Source organism: Mustela nivalis (assembly GCF_964662115.1).
Source record: "Mustela nivalis genome assembly, chromosome: 6".
Lineage (NCBI taxonomy): Eukaryota > Metazoa > Chordata > Mammalia > Carnivora > Mustelidae > Mustela > Mustela nivalis.
In genome coordinates, this window is record NC_139025.1 from 61756280 (window position 1) to 61777063 (window position 20784).

Genomic DNA, 20784 nt, shown 5'->3' on the forward strand with positions numbered 1-20784 from the left:
GAAGGCCAACCTCATTTCAGTTAGAAAAGAAAGAATGTTGGAGAAATTACTTTGAAAAGAAAGACAATTAACGTGGATTCCAAGTAGTGAGAAAATACTTCTTCCCTATGTTTGTTCTTAAGTATGATTATATCATTTCACCTTAAAAACAGTTTGAAGGGTTCTACCAAGATAGATTCTTAGTAATATATCTCTATAAGATCAGTACCCCTTATTGAACAGTTTTGATTGTTCAGTAGCTATAACTTCAATTTAGGCCCAAATGTGTCATTAAATGGAAGTGTTAGTATGATTATTTCCATGCTTGAAATTTCTATGAGGTGCTACCTTGGCTAACAAACATGCCAAAAGTTTTCCTGCAGAGTGAGGAGATCTGTAATAAGCCTGCAACCTGTGTGATGTGTGTGTCTGTGACATAAAGAAAATGTTCACATATGTAAGGCCCAGAAAATCTGGTTTAAAGTGCCTTAAAATACACAGAATTTTTTAAATTGTATGTTTGCAGATTTTGTTTTTTTTTTTTTTTGAAGGGCTTTTATTTTTAATGTAATTTTTTATACTACGTATTTGGGAGCCTACCATGTGCCAAGTTTTGTAGGATTGCTGTAAGAGAATCATAATTCATAGAAATAAAGTGCAGGGGCGCCTGGATGGCTCAGTGGGTTAAAGCCTCTGCCTTGGGCTCAGGTCATGATCCCAGGGTCCTGGGATCGAGCCCCACATCCAGCTCTCTGCTCATCGGGGAACCTGCTTCCTCCTCTCTCTCTGCCTGCTTCTCTGCCTACTTGTGAGCTCTGTCAAATAAATAAATAAAATCTTAAAAAAAAGAAAAGAAATGAAGTGCAGAGGTAAAGAACTATTTCGTAAATGACACACAAAATTTTCCAATTTGAATTTGTGTTTGCTTCTAAATTTTTGTATCTTTATTCTACTGGTTACCTACTTGCTATGACTAGATAGAGTAACTACAAAAATTTAAGTTAAGGAAAACAAAAGCATTGCTTATCTCTTAAATGGAGACATTTTGAGGGGTCAGTTTGTCTTTTATTTTTTTTAAATTTCAGATAAGAGTTCTTGTGCTAGCCCTTCTCCCAGGAGTTTATCTTGCTCCTTTCTAAAAGTGTATTTAAATACCCAGCATAGTGTTCCTTTTGGGAACCATTTGGTACTATTAATTTCAAGTTTGAGCAGGAAAGGCCCTTTCCTTGGTTATACCCTATACCCCAGAGACAGGAATTGGTCCTTCTCACCTGCTTCTTAAGCCCTTCCCTGCATGTTAATGATGCTTTGGATCCCTGTTCTGTCTGGCCCAAAGATTTTGCTTCCAATTGCTTTTTTCCGAGGAGCTCTCTGATTAGTTCTGGCTCTGGAAATAATGATTGGTGCTTTCTTGCTAATATGATTACCTGAGCCACCAGATTACTGGGGTTTAAATAAAATATTAGTAGGCTGTTCTAACAGGCAGTTTTGCTCTTATTTTTTTCCCCTCAAAAGACTTCATTAAGGGTTGGGACCCATGCTACAAATCAGTAGCAGAGAGATTCTTTCTTAGGAGATGAGACACCGGACGACTTGGACTAATGCTCTTGCTGTTTCCCACAGGCTCCTACCCAGAGATTCTATCCAGTGAAACTCCCACAGCAACGCAGGTAGACGGGGCTGACCTGGCCTCTCCAATGTCTCCTCGATCTAGCAAAAGCCGCATGTCCATGAAGCTGCGTCGATCCTCTGGTTCAGCCAATAAATCCTAAGGAGACAAGCAGCCTAGCAGTATAATCAGCAGTAACCACCTTAGCATGAACATAGTGTTAACCCTTTCAGGCCTTCGTGTTTGCCATAACATGCATGTTTCTTCCTGAACATTTATTTTAGAAAACACTGGATTTAAATAATTTGTAACTTAATATTTTAGATTTGGGTTGTTTATTCAGTTTTTTCCCCCCACACACTCTAAGCTGCCATATTGGGGGGGGTGGAGTTTTATTCCACACCCTTTACCTTCCTGGATAATTATGTCTAAGCAGTTTCACTTTTAATTTCATGATTAACTTTGAGCCAAACTATAATTGGACAGATAGTCTCATTATTTTATTTATCGTGCCCTATTGCAACTTTATGGCTCAGTAAATATATAATTTTTTTACAAATGTAAATTTTAAAATTTAAGCATTTGTAAAGTTACAACAAAAGTTGCAAATCTTAATAATAGGATATTATGGATTATTTATGTTACGAAATTAAAACGCTTAAAATAAATGGTCTTTTAGCATCTCAAATTCCAACTGACATAATTTTAGCATTAACTTTTTCTTCCCAAAGCAATGCCTCATTTCTTGGCTGTGCAGATGATGCCATATCCAGAAAAATCACTGTGCTGACCTTTGATTTGTGTTTAGCTTCCAAATATTTTTCTAATGTTTTGCTTTTTAAATGGTATCACTGTTAAATGCCATTTTTGTTTTGAGATTGTGGCCCTGTATATTGGCTGCTGGATCCTGGTATATCCGTGTTCTTTCCTGAGTACCAAAAGGAGGGTAATTGAGGGGGATGGAGAGGAAGAAAAAAAAGAAAAAAAACTTTTCTGATACAAATGTGTTGCTTAAATTATGTGTATTTTAAAAGAAAAGCGAACATGACCCAGGAGTCTAAATTAAATCTAATATTATTAATACTGAACTTGCTGGTGCAGGTTGGTATTCATTCCACCCTCCAGAAATATTTTCCTACAGTAAATAAGCTGCTCACATTTTGTTCATATTTTGTTTTGAACGGATTTCTCCTAAGGAAATGTAGCATGACATCAGTACTAACTGCATGTGTAAATACATCATATGGGCAAACTATAAAGTATAAATTATGTATCATCATTCATGTAGTATCTACAAATTTGTAACAGTGAAAGAAAAAGATATGGTATTTAATAATACAATAAAAATATTCTTATCACTTACATCCATGACATTTATATTTCTCTTGTCTATTTGTCTTTAATATGTTTTCAGGCTTAATAAGCAGAACTGTATGATTAATGGAGAGATGTATAAGCATAAACCTAGGTTATCTTAGCAAATCATGAAAAAGGAATTTGAATTCCCTTGTTAGGATACACCCCAACTTCTCAGAGATTTTACCATAGTCACTGAAAATGCAGGCAATTTTACCTACATAACGGCTAGCCGGAATGTTTACCCAGTGCACTTGGTTAAAGCATCAATTAATCTTAGATTCATGATGCTTTGATTTTTAAATTTTCAGTTTCTCTTATAATGCACTTTGGTGGGGGGGAGACCTTTTGCAGACAGTTTCTAAAACCACCTTCCAGAGTTCTGTGCACTTAAGTTTTTGTTTTCTTAAAAATAAAAATAGATTGCTATGAAACTGTAGAAAATAAAATCTATGAATGCTTATGAGAAAATAAACAGAATGCCTGAGAACAAGGTTAAACAATACAGACAGTTTCCCACAACCAAGGTGGAGAATTCAGAAAGGAAAAACAAAGTAACTATTTACACATTTCTATGGTGCTTTCATTTTTTAAAAATGAACAGCTAATGGATTGATGATATGTAAAATTGAGTAAAAACACCAACTTGGAAATAGTGAAGTTAATTTGCATGGTTAACGTGATATTTTTCATCTTTAGATAAAACTGCTTTTTTTTTCCCCCAGAAAAAATATTTATATTTTCTGTTGACATTTTTAGGTAGTAAAGTATCTTTAGATTTAAAGCCTTTTGGAGCTCAGTCTGTGCAAGCCATACTTCAAAGGAAATTTTCCCATTGTATTTCAGCACCATTACATTCATTGACAAAATATAATTTTTCCTGTCTGTATTCTGTCTAAATGGGTCACTAAGATCCTAAAGTAGGATACTGGCTTTGGGGAGATAAGAAATGTGACTTTGAAAAATAGGCTGTGTTCAATGAAATTCTCAGGACAAACACAGAACACAAAAAGCACCAGCTATGTACATTTATTTGGTGGTAAGAATCTTACAAGTATGGGCTAACTGTCAAGCAATACTCAGCCAGTGTCCCAAACTCTGGCTATTAGAGCATGGGTACAGAGTGTACACTGAATATGGTTTACAAAAATTCAAAAACAGGTTGCTGCTGAAAAATGAATATTGAATGAATTACCATTCAGTTCCATAGTGGATTATAGATATTAACATCTTCCTTAAACTGAACATAGTTTCATAAATAACACTGCATGAGATTTACAATGGAAGGATTAAACAATTTGGATGAAACCCTATTAAAACAGTCAAACTTCTGGAAATAAGTTGTGTTTCCAAAAAGCTGTTATTTAAAGTTTTAAAGTATCTCTTCCTGAAAACACACCAAAAAAGCTAAAGGTGAGAATTTTGGGGGTGTCCCAACTCCCTCCAAGTAAAGTGGCACCCTCCCCATCTCCACCTCCAAACACTAACTTAAGAATGGGCTAATACTTGAGGAAAGGAACGTTTACAGGGAGATAGCCACATCCCCCAAAAGCGCAAACATCCTCTTACATTTCCTGCCCACAGGCATGGGTCTTAAGTGTTTCCCCACCCTCCTCCACCCCCGCCCGTTAAGTTTGGCACCAATCACATAACTTTCAATTCACAGAATATACAATGCAAGATATCTGACCCTATTGAGACAGAAACTACATAGGCGCCTGCGATGGCAAGAGAAAAAAAAAAAAATTAAGGACTACCATTTTTGGTAGCTAGAATCCTTTGTAGATATTGAAACATGCACGCATTCACTACGACTTTCCATAGGAATTACAAGTCATATAGGATTCATTAGGGTCTCCAGAGTGAGGGGGGAAATCCTATTTTCGTGGGGAAAGCAAGAAGGCTTTAAAGTGACGGTCCTTTACCACGAATGTTTATACCATATACATACCTGCTCTAGAGAGGGATTTTACATTTTGCTGTCCGCTTCTCTGGCGGAACATGGACTACTGGGAGTTTTAGGAGAGAAAAATAGAGGCAGGAAAGAGGGTAAACTTGCAAATTCAAGAAATCCCCACAGAAGTTCCCATTATCTGTTTCCTCCAAGGCCAACCGCACAATCTTCCTCATCTCCTTCCTCAACAGCCAGGCCGCAATGGCATCTGCAGCAGCAGTACCTGCCGACTTTCTGAGGGGTGGCACTTATTTATGTGCCGGGTCAGCCCCGGGGAGCTAAAGAAAGTGGACGGGCAGTGCTTGCATGAGAAAATTTGCTGAGCACTCCCGTCGGATTCTCCGCCTGGGCTCGGTGCTTCAGGGGGAGCCCCAGCCAGAGCAGGCAGGAGCAGCTCCTCGCGGACCGCGTGCCACAGCCGGTGTTTGTCCCTGATGTCAGCGGACGGGAAGTGCGCCCCGCACAGTGGGCAAGCGAAGGCGAGTGGGGCACAGTGTTCGGAGCCAAAGCCCGGGGCAAGCGCACGAGTGGAGCCTGCCTCGTGAGTGCCTAGGTGCTTGCGCAGATAGGCTTGGCGACGGAACTTTTTGTGGCAATAGGGACACATGAAGATCTCGGGTCCCCCAACACCACTGGCACTACCTGGCCCAGGCATCCGGCGCCCCAACACTCCCTCCGTGTAAGGGACCTGAGGCAGCGGTGGCTCAGGGTGGGACAGCACCGGGAGGCTCTGGTGCGCGGCGCTGTCCTGGTGCTGCTCCGCCCTGGAGCTGTCCCTCGCCTGCAGGTGCTGATCGGCCCCTCGCTCTGCCCGGCTGTTCTCCTTCCCCTCCGCCAAGAAAGATGCAACAGCCCCAGAGTCTGGGGAGGTCGAGGAAGACGAAGGAGGCGGCTTCCTGTCGGCTGAAGACACTGTGGAGGCATTTGCCGCTGCGGGACGCGGTTTGTGCCAGCGGCGATGGGAGGCAAGGTTCGCAGGGCAGCTGAAGACCTTGTCGCACTCAGGGCAGCGGTACTCGACGCGTACGATGCGGGAGCAGCGGTGCTGAGCCAGAGCGAAAGGGTCCGCGTACTGCTCCTTGCATAGCTGGCAAATAAACTCCCCCAGTGGCGTGCGGCTGCCCCCCAGACCCCGGGATGGTGCTCCGGGCTCCTCCTCCTTAATCTTCAGGCCCAGGACAGGGGACGTGGTCACTTCATCAGTGAAGTTCAACTTCCTCATCGCCTTTGGCTTCTTGACTCCGGCGGCCGCAGATCCAGACGTGCAGCCCGGTGGTGCCTTGGCACGGCGCTCATTGCCAGCGGCCCGCTTCAGGCCATGCAGGGTGGCCGAGAGGGGCGCAGGGTCTGGGTGGAACTCTGGCTCTGGGAACGGTGCCCGGAGCGGCAGCAGGAACTGCTCCCCCGAGGTCGGTGCAGCTGCTGGCGCCGCCGAGCAGGAGAAAGCAGCCACGGCGGCGGCACCCCCAGGGAAGGACTCTGCAGAGACGGGTGAGCTGAGGCAGCGCTCCAGGAATGCCCGGCGCAGCTCCGCGCCAGCCGGCTTCGTGGGGCTGGGGCTTGGCCCGGGACCCTCCCTACCATCCGCCCTCCACTCCGCAGCACCTTCCTGCCTGTCCTCCCCCAGGCTCACCCTAGCCGCCCGACAGGACGACCCCGACAGTTCACGGGCCACCGCTGCCTCCTCCAAGGTGGGGGGTGCCACCTGCTCCGTACTGGGCTGGGGGGCATTGGAAGCCTCCTCGGGGAAGGGCGGCGCCCCCTGGGGCCCCAGCCTGGGGAAGCCCCGCTCAGCTAGGCGCACTCGATATGAGCCGCCTGTCCGTTTAGTTCGCTTTACCAGGAAGCCCCTCGGCATGGTAGAGTCAGGAGAGCTCAGGGGGCAAAGAGTAGAGGGGGCGCCTCGGGGGCTGAAAGCTGGCGAGCACCGCAGCTACCCCAGCTTCGCCACAGCCGTCATGCGTGGGCTGCCTTTATAGCTGAGACTCTGGCCGGGGGACCACCGGTCGCCTTCAGGCAGGACCGGCCAATCAGGAGTGGGAGCGGGCGCTGAGGGCGGGGTTTTCGCCTGGCTGGGCTCGCAGGGGTCCAAGAGGCTGGCGGCCGGCGCCCCCACCCCATCTCGCAGCGGCCTGCCCCAGCAACTGGCTTAAAGGCTGCCCAGGCCGCCTACCCCGCCGCCCACCGCGGGGACGAAGATACAGAAAGGTAAGATTCCAGAGTGTGATTAAGCTCGGCACTCACCGCCACAGCTGCCTCCAGGGAGGGACTGTCCAGAGAGCCAGGCAGAGAGGCAACCGAGGTCCTTGCGGGGCGGGACCCTGCTGCCCAGACGCGAGGGACTCTGATGGAAGCCGAGAGGGAGGAAGTCGAGAGGAAGGGGCCGCAGGCGGCGCGTGCCAGGAGGCAACGGGGTGGATGTCCGCAGGGGAACGGGTTAACGTGCTCTGCCCTTATTGAGCTGATAAGAAGCTGCGACCGAGCGGCAGGGCGGCTAAATCCACGGCCCTGTGCCTACACTTGACGGTGGGAGCACGTCTGCCATCCAGTATCGATCGACACTGCGCGCGTCTGTGATACTATGAGAATTCATCTGGGAAGAAGGGCTCTCAGTGCGGGAGATCGTGCGTGCTGGCAAGCATCTGGAGCTCAGGACGCCAGCCGGCTTCTGGACCCTGGTCCTCAGGGCTTATAAACGTCCCCTCCCCGGTGGGAAAGGAGTGGGGAGGGGAAAGTAGGATCTAATTTTCGACTGTCCTCATATAAAGTGGTTTCTCTGTTCACACCTTCCACTTGTACTACCCAGAGACATGACTTAGTGCCTAACTGACCTGTTTAGCATGGAGTAGATTGAGTGAGAAATACTAGCAGAATCAGGATTACATCTGCTTCCCCTTATACAAGGAATACTTTGAAAAAGGTGTGCAAGGGGCCAGATTTAATAGATTTTCATCCAGCACTCTGTAATGTGCCCAGCACTGTTTTAAGCACTAGAAGAGATTTGAAAGTTTGTAATACTAGCTGAACTATGAAATAACTTAAAAATTTGACAGAGGTATAACAAAGTGCCAAAAGTCCATAATACAATGTGAGAATAGGAAGGGGAAAGAACTTGAGTCTCCTTACTAGACCAAATTGGAGACAAAGACTTAGTAAGGTGTTTTTAAAGTGGACTATAACAGATGTAGTCATCAGTATCCTTCTGCAGTGAATGAAGTGTTTTTACAGGGACTGAATTATTTGGGGGAAGACCTGGAAGTAATTATATATTTGTTAATCATTAACAACATTTTAGGCATTCTACTTAAGTAATCTCTAATCTTTTCACATGTACACACCAAACAAAGGAGTTACTATTACACTCCCTTTTTTTTTTTTTTTTTTTTTTTTTTTTTGATGAGGAGATTGAGCCAAAGAAATTAGATAAATAACTTGCAAAAGTCACCCAGAGCTCAGACTCAAACTGAGTTCTGGCTAATTCCAAAGCCCAGATGCTTTCTGCCACACCAGTGGTTCCAAACTATTTGGGGGGGGGGGGTGTTTACATCCCATAGTAAGAAATATATTTTATGGTACACATAAAACTAGAACTAGAGCAAAAATGTCACAAAATAATATTTAGTTTAACTAGGTATAATGCATTCTTGTATTTTCTGTGCAATTAAATTTTCTTTTTTAAAATGATAGCAAAAAGATTGGTTTCATAACTTACTAATGAGTTAAAATCCACAATTTGGAAAAACACCTTCCTTATGGTGCTTCCCATTACAAAGCATGAAATAATATAAAATTAAATAAACTTGATACTTTATAATCAGAATTAACATTCTGAATCACTATGTAAAATATTTGAGTCCTTGAATAGTGTTGATAAATTTAGTTTCCCCAAATTTGATCATTTCCAACACATCAGTTCATGTGTGACTTCTACCTCAACTTCTTCTCAACTTCTCTTTTCCTTTTTCTCCTGATGGCCTGGATATACTGTGTGGCATCAAAAATTTTAAGTAAGATTTTAATACTTTAAGACAGCCCCTTTCCAGGGGAGGCTTTTCCCCAGGTGTATGTAGTACTTTGTAAGAATTGCAACCATATGACCCAGCATTTGTGGGTCTAGGTAATACACAAAAGAATTGAAAACAGGGACTGAAACATACACTTGTACACCCATGTCCACTGTAGCATTATTCACTAAAGCTCAAAGATGGAAACAACCCAGTATCCAAAAAAAGATAGATCTATTAACAAAATGGAGTATATACAAATGACAGGATCTTATTCTGCCATAAAAAAGGAATGAAATGATGATTCGTACAATGGGTGAGTCTTGAAAGCCTTATGCTAAGTGAAGTGAGCCAGACAGAAAAGACAAATATTAAAAGATTTCACTTACATTGAAACACCTAGAATAGGCAAATTCATAGAGACAGATAGGAGATTATTGGTTATCAGGGGGTGGGGAAATGGGAACTTAGAGTGTCATGGTTACAGAATTTCACTTTAGAGTGATAAAGTTTTATTAATAGTGGTTAAAAACAGAGATAGATGGACAACATTGTGAATGCTGTCAATGCCACTGAATTAACAAACTTAAAAATTGTTAAAATGGGCATTTTTGTTGCATGTATTTTACAATAAAAAAATTTATACACACACAGAAAGAAGGCAGCAAAATTATGGCCTATCAGACTACAAAAGGAATATAAAGGACTAAGTCATGTACTTTGGACTTTATAACATAGGACAGGCACAGAGAGTCTAATTTAAAGGTTTTAAAAAATATTTATTTATTTGAGAGAAAGAAAGCACACTGAGAAGGGCAGAGGGGGAGGGAGAGGAGAGAAAGAATCCTAAAGCAGACTCCCCACAGAGCCTGAGGAGGGGCTCCATCCCACGACCAGGAGATCATGACCTGAGCCAAAATCAACAGTCGAAAGAAAATCAACAGTCAGAGACTTGACCAACTGAGCCGCCCAGGTGCTCCAGACCCCACCCACACTTTTTTTTGAAAGTCATTTAAAGTTTTAAAGTGAGGGAGTGACATTTGCTTTTAAAATTGCATGAGGAGGGCACCTGGGTGGCTCAGTGGGTTAAACTGCTGCCTTTGGCTCAGGTCATGATCCCAGGGTCCTGGGATCGAGTCCCGCATCGGGCTCTCTGCTCAGCAGGGAGCCTGCTTCCCTCTCTCTCTCTCTGCCTGCCTCTCCGTCTACTTGTGATCTCTGTCTGTCAAATAAATAAATAAAATCTTTTTTAAAAAATTGCATGAGGAAAAAATCTCTTTGGCTGAACTTTCTGCCAGACAGAGAAAAGGAAACATAAATGTAAGACCTTCCTTCCCTCCGTCCTTCCCCTTCCAACCAACTGAGAACGAGGGTCTGTTTCTAGAAAAAAATAAAATAGGGGCGCCTGGGTGGCTCAGTGGGTTAAGCCGCTGCCTTCGGCTCAGGTCATGATCTCAGGGTCCTGGGATCGAGTCCCGCATCAGGCTCTCTGCTCAGCAGGGAGCCTGCTTCCTTCTCTCTCTCTCTCTGCCTGCCTCTCAGTGTACTTGTAATTTCTCTCTGTCAAATAAATAAATAAAATCTTTAAAAAATAATAATAAAATAAAATAAAATAAAGGAAACTTAAAAAGTCAAAAGATCAGGTATAATGGAAGAATACTTAATGAAGTGATCGGCATAGACCTGATAGTCAATACATTTTTTTCAGTAGTGCTAGTTATCAGATGGACAGCAGATGTGTCATCCCACTATCCTGTCTTCCACTGTGCATCTCTTCAGTCACCCATCTGTATTCTTTCTGTGATGGTTCAGAAACATAGTGTTCAAGGAGTATCTACCCTCTGTTATTTTCAGGAAAACAAACTTGTCTAGGAGAGGGCCTGGCCCACCTGGAGCTGTTATTACTCCTGACCACCACTTTACAGAAATTCACCCCCAAATCTCTGGTTGACCTGAGGACATGGACATCACCCCCAATTGCCAAAGTGTTCCCTTCTGTGCTGTCATCAACCAGCTCTGCTTCATTCCTGTGTAAGGAAGGACAGACTGAGTGTTGCTATTCTCTGGTCCTACAGCTCCTCCCAGGCCTCATTACCCTCTTCCCAGGAAGGCCTGCTCTGACCTCTCCTCGTTCATGCCCCTGTTCTCTCAACATCCAGTCCCCATCTCAACTCCATCAAAGGAGAGTTTCCTGACTTTCACTGCACAAACACAGTGGCTATTCTCCACACTCTGTAACACTGGGCAGTCCATAGGCTAATACTTAGCTAATATTGAGTTAGTACTATGTTATCACTATGACACAAGGCAACTAATGGTTACTATATAACAACACACAGCCATTTCTCCTCTGTGTGTTCAAAATAAAAGGCATTTAAAAGAATTGCTGTCAAGTATTTTCTAACAAATACAAAAGTTCCAGTGGTTCTCCTTCTCCAGATAACCCCTGTCCCAAGTATAATTTGATAAAAACCTTTCTGAAAATCAGTGTGGTGATGCATAATGGAAGCTTTTAAAAATATGTGTACTCTTTAATTCACCAATTGCTTTTTTAGTAAATCAGACAAAAGAAAGACAAAGATTTATGCACAAGACTATTTATCAGATGTTATTTATAATTATAAAAAATCAGAAACTACCTTGAGTAAATCTTGGGGAAGCTACACCAAAGGTGAGTAGAGAGCCATAAAGACGCAATGATATGGACAAATTGTGTGCCATAATGGTCAGCAAAAACACTAGGATGCAAAGTTGCAGGTACAATAAGGAGCTCAATTATGAAAAATATGCCAAAATGTTGTTGGAGTTGTCCCGAGTTAATAAGAGTTTTAGTCTTTTGTTTTTTAAAACTTGCTTAAAAATTTTAGCAGTTAGCATATATCGCTCTGATAATCAGAAAAAAAAAAATGTGAAAGGGGCCTTAAGACCTTTCCAGTCTTAGATGCGGAGTCTCACCCCAAGGACACTGTTGGAGCAATGAGACTGCAATTTGAAATGGGAATTGGATGGAACAGTGGACTTCTCCAGAGCCACCTGTTTGAGCTCTGGCCCCGGAAAAGAAGGGACATGCTTTATCATGCCACAGGTCTTCTAGTTGAAAAACACTTTGGGGGAAGAGATTAAGGGTTAGAAGGTAGAAAAATGGTTAAAAGGTAGGGGAGACAAAGAAGGTAGGTAGATACTCTTCACTTATGATACACTTACGTAAATCCCTCAAGATCTGAACACTTCTTTCTCCATTTTTTCACTTAGAAATTAAGAGAGGACAGTCCCTAGCAAGACTGTAAAAACTTTGCTTTCTTTATCTGAACCGTCTCTCTTGCCAGTGACATCTCTTCCCCTTTTTCAACACACAGGACCTCCAGATGCTCTGTTAAAAAAAAAAAATTTTTTTTTTTTTTTACAAAAACTCATACTGAATCATCTCTCAAGCTATTGTGTTAAGCTTACTTGTGTGTGTGCATGGAGTCCAACACAGGGCTTGAATTCACAACCCCGGGATCAAGACCTGAGCTGAGATCAAGAGTCGGATGCTTAACCCACTGAGCCTCCCAGGCATCCTGCTAACTCTTTCTAATTCTGGCAGTGATTACTTTGATTTAAATTCAGAAATTTTGAGACAGTATGAATCAGGAAGTTTTTTTGAAGGAGACTTCTTGCCCTGAAATCATCATATGTGTAAGTATAAACTCAGATGACCTACTTTTTAGTCGCTTGAATATCAGAAGAGTTACTCAGAAGGAACGTGATTTCTTCTCTTTCTCTGCTTCCTTACCTTCATGTAGACGTATTCCAATAGAACGTCAACATTAGCTGCATCTACTAGAAGCCTATTCTGCCCCAAGAACTTGGAAGTCAAACAACCATCTCTCATAAGGCTAAAACAAAATTCTTGATTTCCTCTCCTAAACATAATCTTCATCGCGGTAAATGGCACTTCCATTCAACTAGCTGCCTCAACAAAAAACCAGAAACTCTGGGTCAAGCTAAAGACCCCATATTCAATGCATTAGGAATTCTTACCAGCTCTACTTTCAAAACATTTCCTAATGTTTTGAGTTTCTTAGATTCTCTATCACTACCCTCTCTCTGGCTCTGTGTCCACCTTTGCTCCCACTATAATGTATTCCTCATTCAGCAGAAAGAAGGATTCTACTAGAATACAAATCTGGTCATTTCATCGCTTCTGCTCCAAGTCTTCAAATGACTTCCCACCATATTTAGAACAAAATCCAAAGCTCTGACTGGGCCCTGGTTGTTTTCACGTCACATCCCCCACCATGCTCTTCCTCATCCATTCTTTTCCATACACACTGGTCTTTTTATTTTCCTCAAATAGGATGTTACGTTGTCACCTCAAGGCTGTTTATTCTGCCAGAGTGTTCTTTCTTCAGATATGCTCCTGATTTGTTCCTTCACTTTCTTTGGGATTGTATGCAAAAAATACCAGAAATGTCTTCCCTGGCCATCCTTAAAAAAAAAATAGCAGCCCTACAGCCACCATACCCTTCACCACTTTCTACCCCTTTACTTCGATTTCTTTCTCTTTGTAGCATTTACCACTGTCTGTCACCATATTATGTACATATCTGTTTATGTGTTAATTGTCTGCTGTCCTCCAGAAAGCTCTAAAGCCTAGGAGGACAGGTTCTTTGTCTTGCTCATGGCTATGTATCTAGTATCTAGAACAATGCCCGACACGTACGTAAATTACCTGATGACTAAAATAATCAGCCCCTGGATTCAAAAGAGCTTTTTGAATTTTTTATTGCTGCAACCTTCCTGAACTCACTCTTCCTGAACACAGAGGAGGGAAGATAAGTTCATAAGCAGCTCAATTCTAGGTATTTGGGAATCTTAGTGCAGAAAAAAATGAGAAAAATAGAAAGGTCTTCTTTGCATCATATACCCTTTTCTTCCCCCACCTCAGCCACTTGACCCATGGCTTAGGTCACTCGCATTGCCTTCCCCTGAAGCCATTCCCCTACAGGAAAATAAACCCCTGCTCATAGCCATAGTTGCTACTATCTTAAGCCCTCCAGTGCCCAGAAAAGTAGGAGAATGAAAACAGAAAGCAGCTTCACAGCTAGATGGGAAGACAAGACTGGCAAGACTACATGTGTCTGACCTGGAGCCTGGAGGGTGGGACCCAGGTAACTGAGGAGCTCAGTCCAGGTGCTTTAAAGGAAGAGGACATAGCATAGTAGTCAAGGGCACAGGCCGTTAAGAAAGAGTCCTGAGTTCAATTCCAGTTCTATTACTAGCTGTTCAATCTTAAGCAAATTACTTAGCCTTTTGGCCTCAGTATCCTCATCACAAAATGGCAAGAGTACCCGTGATCCCAGAGTGCTTCAATCATTAAATATTGTTATGTATGTAAAATGTTTAGTGCCATGCGTGGCACACAGTGAGCCCTAAATGAATGGAAGGCACTATTATCACTATCTACAGGTCTGCAAGGAAGGAAAACTAGTGACACTAATGGCAACTATCAATTCTACGGAAACAACAGAATAATTTAGTGTGAATGGCTTATGTTCTATACTCAATTAGGACATAAAACAGCATGGATTATGCATAGCACTTAGTATGCTCCAAATTAATTTTGTTTCCTCTGGTTAACATGAAATTCACAAAAACCTATAAAAGACAGAAGACAATGTAGTTTACAGGATTAAGCCTATGATTGGGAGTTTGAACCCTGGCTCTGCCACTCAGTTGCTATAGGACGAGGATGGGTTTTAAACCCCTCTGGCCCCTGTTTCTTGTCACACAGACACCACAACATAACATTCTCCATAAATGGGGCATCAGTCTGTGATTTCTTGTGGTGAGGGGCTATGGTGGGAAGCAGAGGAGCCAGGTCTGCAAAGATAAGTTGGGGCCAGATTGCAAATGTTACCTACTACATTAAATTGAGCATGGACAGGATTCAGAGAAAGTCATCGGTTTTTTTCCTAAAACATTTAAATTATATAATCAAATCTTTGATTTGGAAAAATACCACCAATGGCTGTGTTGGAGGAGAGCTCAGGGGTTGCAGTAAAGTTGCCGCAGATGGGGTTAGGACCACTGGGCTGACTCCGATATGGGGAGTTCAGCCGGGATTTTTTTTTTTTTTTTTAAATAGAGTGGACACACAATCAGGTAGAATATTAAAATAGTTGATAAAAAAAATGATGTGGCTCTAAGAATTCCAATATTGAATGGATTTAAGTAACTGATGAACTATATTATACTACCTCTATGAGGGCTCTTCTCCCTATGTTAGACGGCGCAACAGGTGACTTACACGTTCTGAAACTTGCAAGTGGAGGAAACTTACAACTTGATTTTCACTCAGTCGTAAAAGACTTCCTTTTGATACTGGGATTCATTTCAGAAACTGCAAGCAATTGGAAGAGTGAATCTGAGCCAGAGGAAAAGGATTCTCTATGCCCTATAAAACTATAATAGAGACGCATTCTAATTTCTGTTATGCTGGGCTCATGCTAGGCATTTCTCCCTTGGTCACCCACATGTTTCTAATCACTAGCATTGTCCATCTTGAAGATAACTCCCTCTCATCAAACTATATTAGCCACTTCTTTGGCTTAATATAGAACTCTCTTATACTGCACACACTTAAGTATTTCAGCGCCACACAAGACATCATCTTCCTAATTTTTAGAGATTTTATAAGAATATTTTCCTCCTTATTTCCAGTCTCAAGCATTAACTGTTTTGTGGGGCTGGTTCATTGCTCATTAAAAAAAAAAAAATAGATTTGAATTCAAGCACTGTCATTTACTGAGGAGGTGATCTTAGGAAATTTACCTAATCCCCATGAGTCTCAGTTCTTTATCTCTTAATTAGGCTTAACAATACCCTTATCATAGAATGAGAATCAAATTGAATGAGATAAACTAATATCCTCTACAGAACTGCCTCCTACTAGTGCTCAATATCAAGAGATCTATTTGGTGTTGCTTATCAACTCAGAAGGGTAAAGACTGACTAACCAGCTTTTCATCATACAGAACAAAGTGTATGCCTGTTACAAATGAACATTCTGGAATAATAATGAAGGTAATCTACATGGCTAGGAGAGGAAAAGTCTTATCAAACTTTATGTATATATATTTAGATTTAATAAATAATACCATTCATATGCTTGAGATATGTATTTTGCAGTTATACATACTAAATATTAAATATGTATATATTTATGTCAATATGTAAGTACATGCCCCCAATACAGATGTGGTAAATTTTATTATTTCTTTTTGTACTCTCTCTCAATTTTCACTCTCTATATTTTGAGACTGGGTCATAGGTTCATATGAATTAAAAGCAATATCTGTCCATTTAATTGAATGTCTCATCAGTATGAAGTATTTCTCTTTATCCATAGTAATGCTTTCTGATGAAAGTGTTTGGCCTGATGATTCTCTACACACATCAGCTATATTTTGGTTCGCATTTATAAGGTATGTATTTTCCTTTTAATTTCAACCTTCATCACTATGTTTTAAATGTATCTCCTGTTAACAATAGTTGTTTTATTTTTAACCAGTCAATCTTTTTTAACCGAGCATTTAGTCCTTTCACATTTGTGTAATTGCTGTTATTTTTGGAATTAAATCTAACCACCTTTGAAAGTATTTTCTAGGGAGGCTGGGGTGGCTCAGTCATTGGGTGTCTGCCTTCATCTCAGGTCATGATCTGGGGTCCTGGGATCAAGTCCCTTGTCAGGCTCCCCACTCTGCAGGAGGCTGCTTCTCCCTCTCCCACATCCCCTGCTTGTGTTCCCTCTCTTGCTGTCCCTCTGTCAAACAAATAACTAAAATCTTTAAAAAAGAAAAATGAAGGAAGAAAGGAAGGAAGGAAAGAAGGGAGGGAGGGAAAGGAAAGGAAAAAGAAAGGAAAGGAAGAGAGAGAGAGAGAAAAAAAGAAAGAAAGAAAGAAAGTAAGTAAGTTTTCTAGGGTGCTGGGCTGGCTCAGTCAGTAGAGCCTGTAACTGTTGAGCTCAGGGTCATGGATTCAAGCCTCATATTGAGTGTAGATACTACTTAAAAAAAAAAAAAAGTTTTCCATTTGTCTGATCTGATTTTTCTGTATCAACTCCCCCCCTTTACCAGTTTAAAATTATACGTTGTTTACAGCCTTTTATTAATTTAAAATTACATCAGATATTTTTAATTTATCAGTTTATTTTTGATAATATGAGGAAGTTAGAGCACTTCATTTTTTAATTTTTTAAAAGATTTTATTTATTTGAAACAGAGAGAGAGCAATTATTTGAAGAGTTACTGGCTAAGGAATTTGCAAACTGACAAAACACTTTAAGACACTAATTTTAAGAAGCCTTATCAGACAAATGGAAAACTTTTTTTTTTTTTTTTTTTTTTTTTAAAGAGAGAGACAGAGAGCATGAGTGGTGGGGAGAAGCAGGAGAAAGGGAGAAGCAGGCTCCCTGCTGAGCAAGGAGCCCCACATGGGGCTTAATCCCAGGACCCTGCGATCATGACCTGAGCCCAAGACAGATACATAACTAACTGAGCCACCCAGATGCCCCAGGAAGTTAGTACGCTTTAAATGCATTTACTCTTTTGTGACATATGCTATTATTGTTGTGCACTTTAATTCTGTCTTTTAAAAAATACACAGGACAGGGGCGTCTGGGTGGTTCGATCAGTTAGGTGTCTGCCTTCACCTAGGTCATGATCCCAGGGTCCTGGGATCGATCCCCACATCTCTCTCTGCTCACCGATGGCCTGCTTCTCCCTCTCCTTCTCCCACTGCTTGTGTTCCGTCTCTCACTGTGTCTCTCTCTGTCAAATAAATAAAATCTTTAAAATAAATAAATAAAATAAATTTAAAAATCCATAGGACATTATTATAGTTTTTCACAGTCAATACTTATTAGATTTGCCCACCATTTCCACTTTCTTTGCTCTTAATTCTTTCTTATATTTCAGACTTTCCGTGTGGGATCATTCCCCTCCTTCATAAAATATATGCTTTGAAATGTCCTTCACTGTAGATTTGCTAGTAGCAAATAAGTTCCAGTGTATCTGAAATGTCTTTTTGTTTTATCTACTAAAAAACTCAAGGTTGGCAACTATTTTCTTTCAGCACATTCAAAATAACATTCCACTGTCTTCTCCTTCCCATTTTTACTAGTGAAAAGTCAGCTGCCACTATGTTGTTGCTCTGTTAAAAGGAATTTATCTTTTTTTCTGACTGCTTTTAATATTTTTTGTCTTTGGTTTTAAGAAGTTTTATTTTAGGGCGCCTGGGTGGCTCAGTGGGGTTAAAGCCTCTGCCTTCAGCTCAGGTCATGATCTCAGGGTCCTGGGATCAAGTCCTGCATTGGGCTCTCTGCTCAGCAGGGAGCCTGCTTCCCCCTCTCTCTGTCTGCCTTTCTGTCTATTTGTGATCTCTCTCCCTCTGTCAAATAAATAAAATCTTAAAAAAAAAAGAAGTTTTATTTTAATGTACTTAGGTATGGTTTACTTTTCATTTATCATGCTTTCAGTCCATAAGGCTTCTTAAAATTAGTGTCTTAAAGTGTTTTGTCAGTTTGCAAATTCCTTAGCCAGTAACTCTTCAAATAATTGCTTAATTTATTCTCTTTCTTCTCCTTCTAGAATTCCAACTTAAATGATGTTAAACCTCACCATATCTCCTGTGTCTTTTATCCTCTCATATATACCCCCCCACCACCTTTTTTCTCCTTTTGCCTCTCCATGCTGTATTCTGAAACATTTCTCTTCATATAACTTCAGGTACACTAAGTCTTAAAGTATAGCTAATCCACCCGTAAAATCTTGCTGGATTTTCAATTTTTATAAATTTTATTTATAAATTTATTTTTAAAAATATAAATATGTTTATAAAATTTTATTTATAAATTTTATTTGAAGTAAAACCACAATATTCAAAATATTTTAAATCATAATAAAATTCTACGTGGTTCTTTTTTGAAATTCAGACTTGCTGTGTTACTTTTTGTGGTTTCCTATTCTCTGCAGATATTGTTAATCCGATCTTTTACATCTTTAAACACAGTCAACATAATTATTTTTTAGTCTTGTTTTATAGCTCATGTCTCCTAATTCCAGTAAAGTCTTCATGAGTCTGTTTTTTATTGTTTGTGATCTATGCTGGTTCTTACTCATTTAATCCAGTTTCCTTGTGTAACTGATTCTCTTTGACAATGTGAACATTGTATGTGAAAAATACTTATAGGAATGATTTAGGTCTATGAGGAAGGTGTTTTATTTAAGAGAGGACTTGTATTCTTTGCTTCTGCCAAGCACCTGGAGGCACCACCAACCCAAAATGATTGCAACCTAAGTTCAAGTTTTGAGATTCACTAGGCCAGGCAATTTGAATACAATCAGTAAATACTCAAGGACTTTCGGGTCCCAGTATCTCCCATTGGGGCAGGATCTCCCATTGGACTTTATTGTGTACAGGGTTTTGCTATCTGTCCCTTGTGCGCTGCATGTCTATCAAGATGAAGATTCTGATTTTTACCAGTTGGCAAATTCCTTCAGGGCAGAAGAGCTTCCATATTTCAATTGCCTTTTTCTTTCATCGTTAGTTAGCTAATTCTATACTACTTTTTCACATCCTTTTATGCATTATGAATGTTTTTTAAGCCCCAGATCTCTTAGTTATGCTCACTGGGAGGATCAATCTGTCTAATTTACCTGAAACTACCAGAACCATTAAGTCAGACTAGCATTTTAAACATTTTTGATAAATACTGAGAAACTGTCCTTCAGAAAGTTTATGCCTATTTATACTCCTACCTACAGGTTTAAAAATGCCACTTTCTGTTTTCTCTTGACTAGGTTCTGTCACTTATAAGAAAAGGTATTTGCTAGTTAGATAAGTAAAAAATGTGGTTTTGTTAAAATAAATACGTACTTAATTCCTAATGAAGTTTAACATCTTATAATCTGTTTATTGGAATTGCATTTCACTCCTCTAATTTAACTTCTTCATAATTTCTTTGTTATTTTTCTTAGATTCTTAGGCTCTCATAAAGCTGGTACCCATTAGAAAAGCTATATCTGCTGTTAAAATATTAAAATATTAATATTTTATATAATTATCCTGTAAGTATACTTATATATGTAAGTGTAAGTATATATAAGGATATATAGGATGTAAGTATCCTATATATTCCCTATATCTTAATTTCAACCAGTTAGCACATAGCCACTTCCTTTCCAAATGATCTCCCCTCAACTCCCCTGGTCACTCCAGCCTCTCCCAATCACCACCCATCTCCCCATTATCTATCAAGTAAAGAGTCAATATCCAACATACCAAAGGTTCAGGGCCCTGCTCTAGCACTATGGCCAAAGTCTGTTCTGATTGGTTAGTACCATTTCACAAATACTGCTAAATATTTTAATGTAACCCATATGCATATATATTGAAAGTATTTTTCCCATTTGATGATAAAACTTTAAAACACACCATACTGGGGGCAGCCAGCTGGCTCAATTTGTAGATCACGGAATTCCTGATCTCAGGGATGTAGGTTCAAGTCCCATGTTGACTGTAAAGTTTACTTAAAAATAAATTCTTTAAAAATAATAATAAAATAAAACACACTATCCTGTATTCTTTTTTCCTTCCACATCCTTTTTTTAATGTAACTTTGCTTTATAATTAGTTGCTGTTTCTCTACAGCAACTGTAGAGAAAATTCTCTACAGTTTTCTCTAAAAATTCTCTCAAAACTATTACCGTTATGATAGCTATTTTCCTTTAAGTTCTCTCAGCTCTTAAAAATCTATAAAGGAATTTACTCACAAACAATATAAGATTTTCACTGAATTTTACTGTGTTCTGGAAACCTATCAAACTTATGGTTTTCCC

The 20784-nt window shown here is 40.6% G+C and overlaps 2 protein-coding genes across 10 annotated transcripts in view; one reads left to right on the forward strand and one right to left on the reverse strand.

Moving 5' to 3' along the window:
• Nucleotides 1-2950, forward strand: part of RALGAPA1 (Ral GTPase activating protein catalytic subunit alpha 1) — a 256054-nt gene extending 253104 nt beyond the window's left edge. For all 9 annotated transcript variants that reach the window (XM_082737789.1, XM_082737788.1, XM_082737790.1 and 6 more), the window contains one exon: nt 1603-2950. Coding sequence is in view for 6 of the 9 variants with exons in the window: in XM_082737788.1 (XP_082593914.1) it covers nt 1603-1751 (149 nt within the window). In the remaining 3 variants the exon portion in view is untranslated. The remainder of the gene's footprint in view (nt 1-1602) is intronic.
• A 1627-nt stretch (nt 2951-4577) lies between these two features.
• Nucleotides 4578-6756, reverse strand: INSM2 (INSM transcriptional repressor 2; the record flags this gene model as incomplete). The annotated part of the gene is made up of 1 exon (XM_082737817.1): nt 4578-6756. The coding sequence occupies one exon, from the start codon at nt 6754-6756 to the stop codon at nt 5083-5085; it is 1674 nt and encodes a 557-aa protein (XP_082593943.1). The 3' UTR covers nt 4578-5082.
• Nucleotides 6757-20784: the final 14028 nt, after the last annotated feature.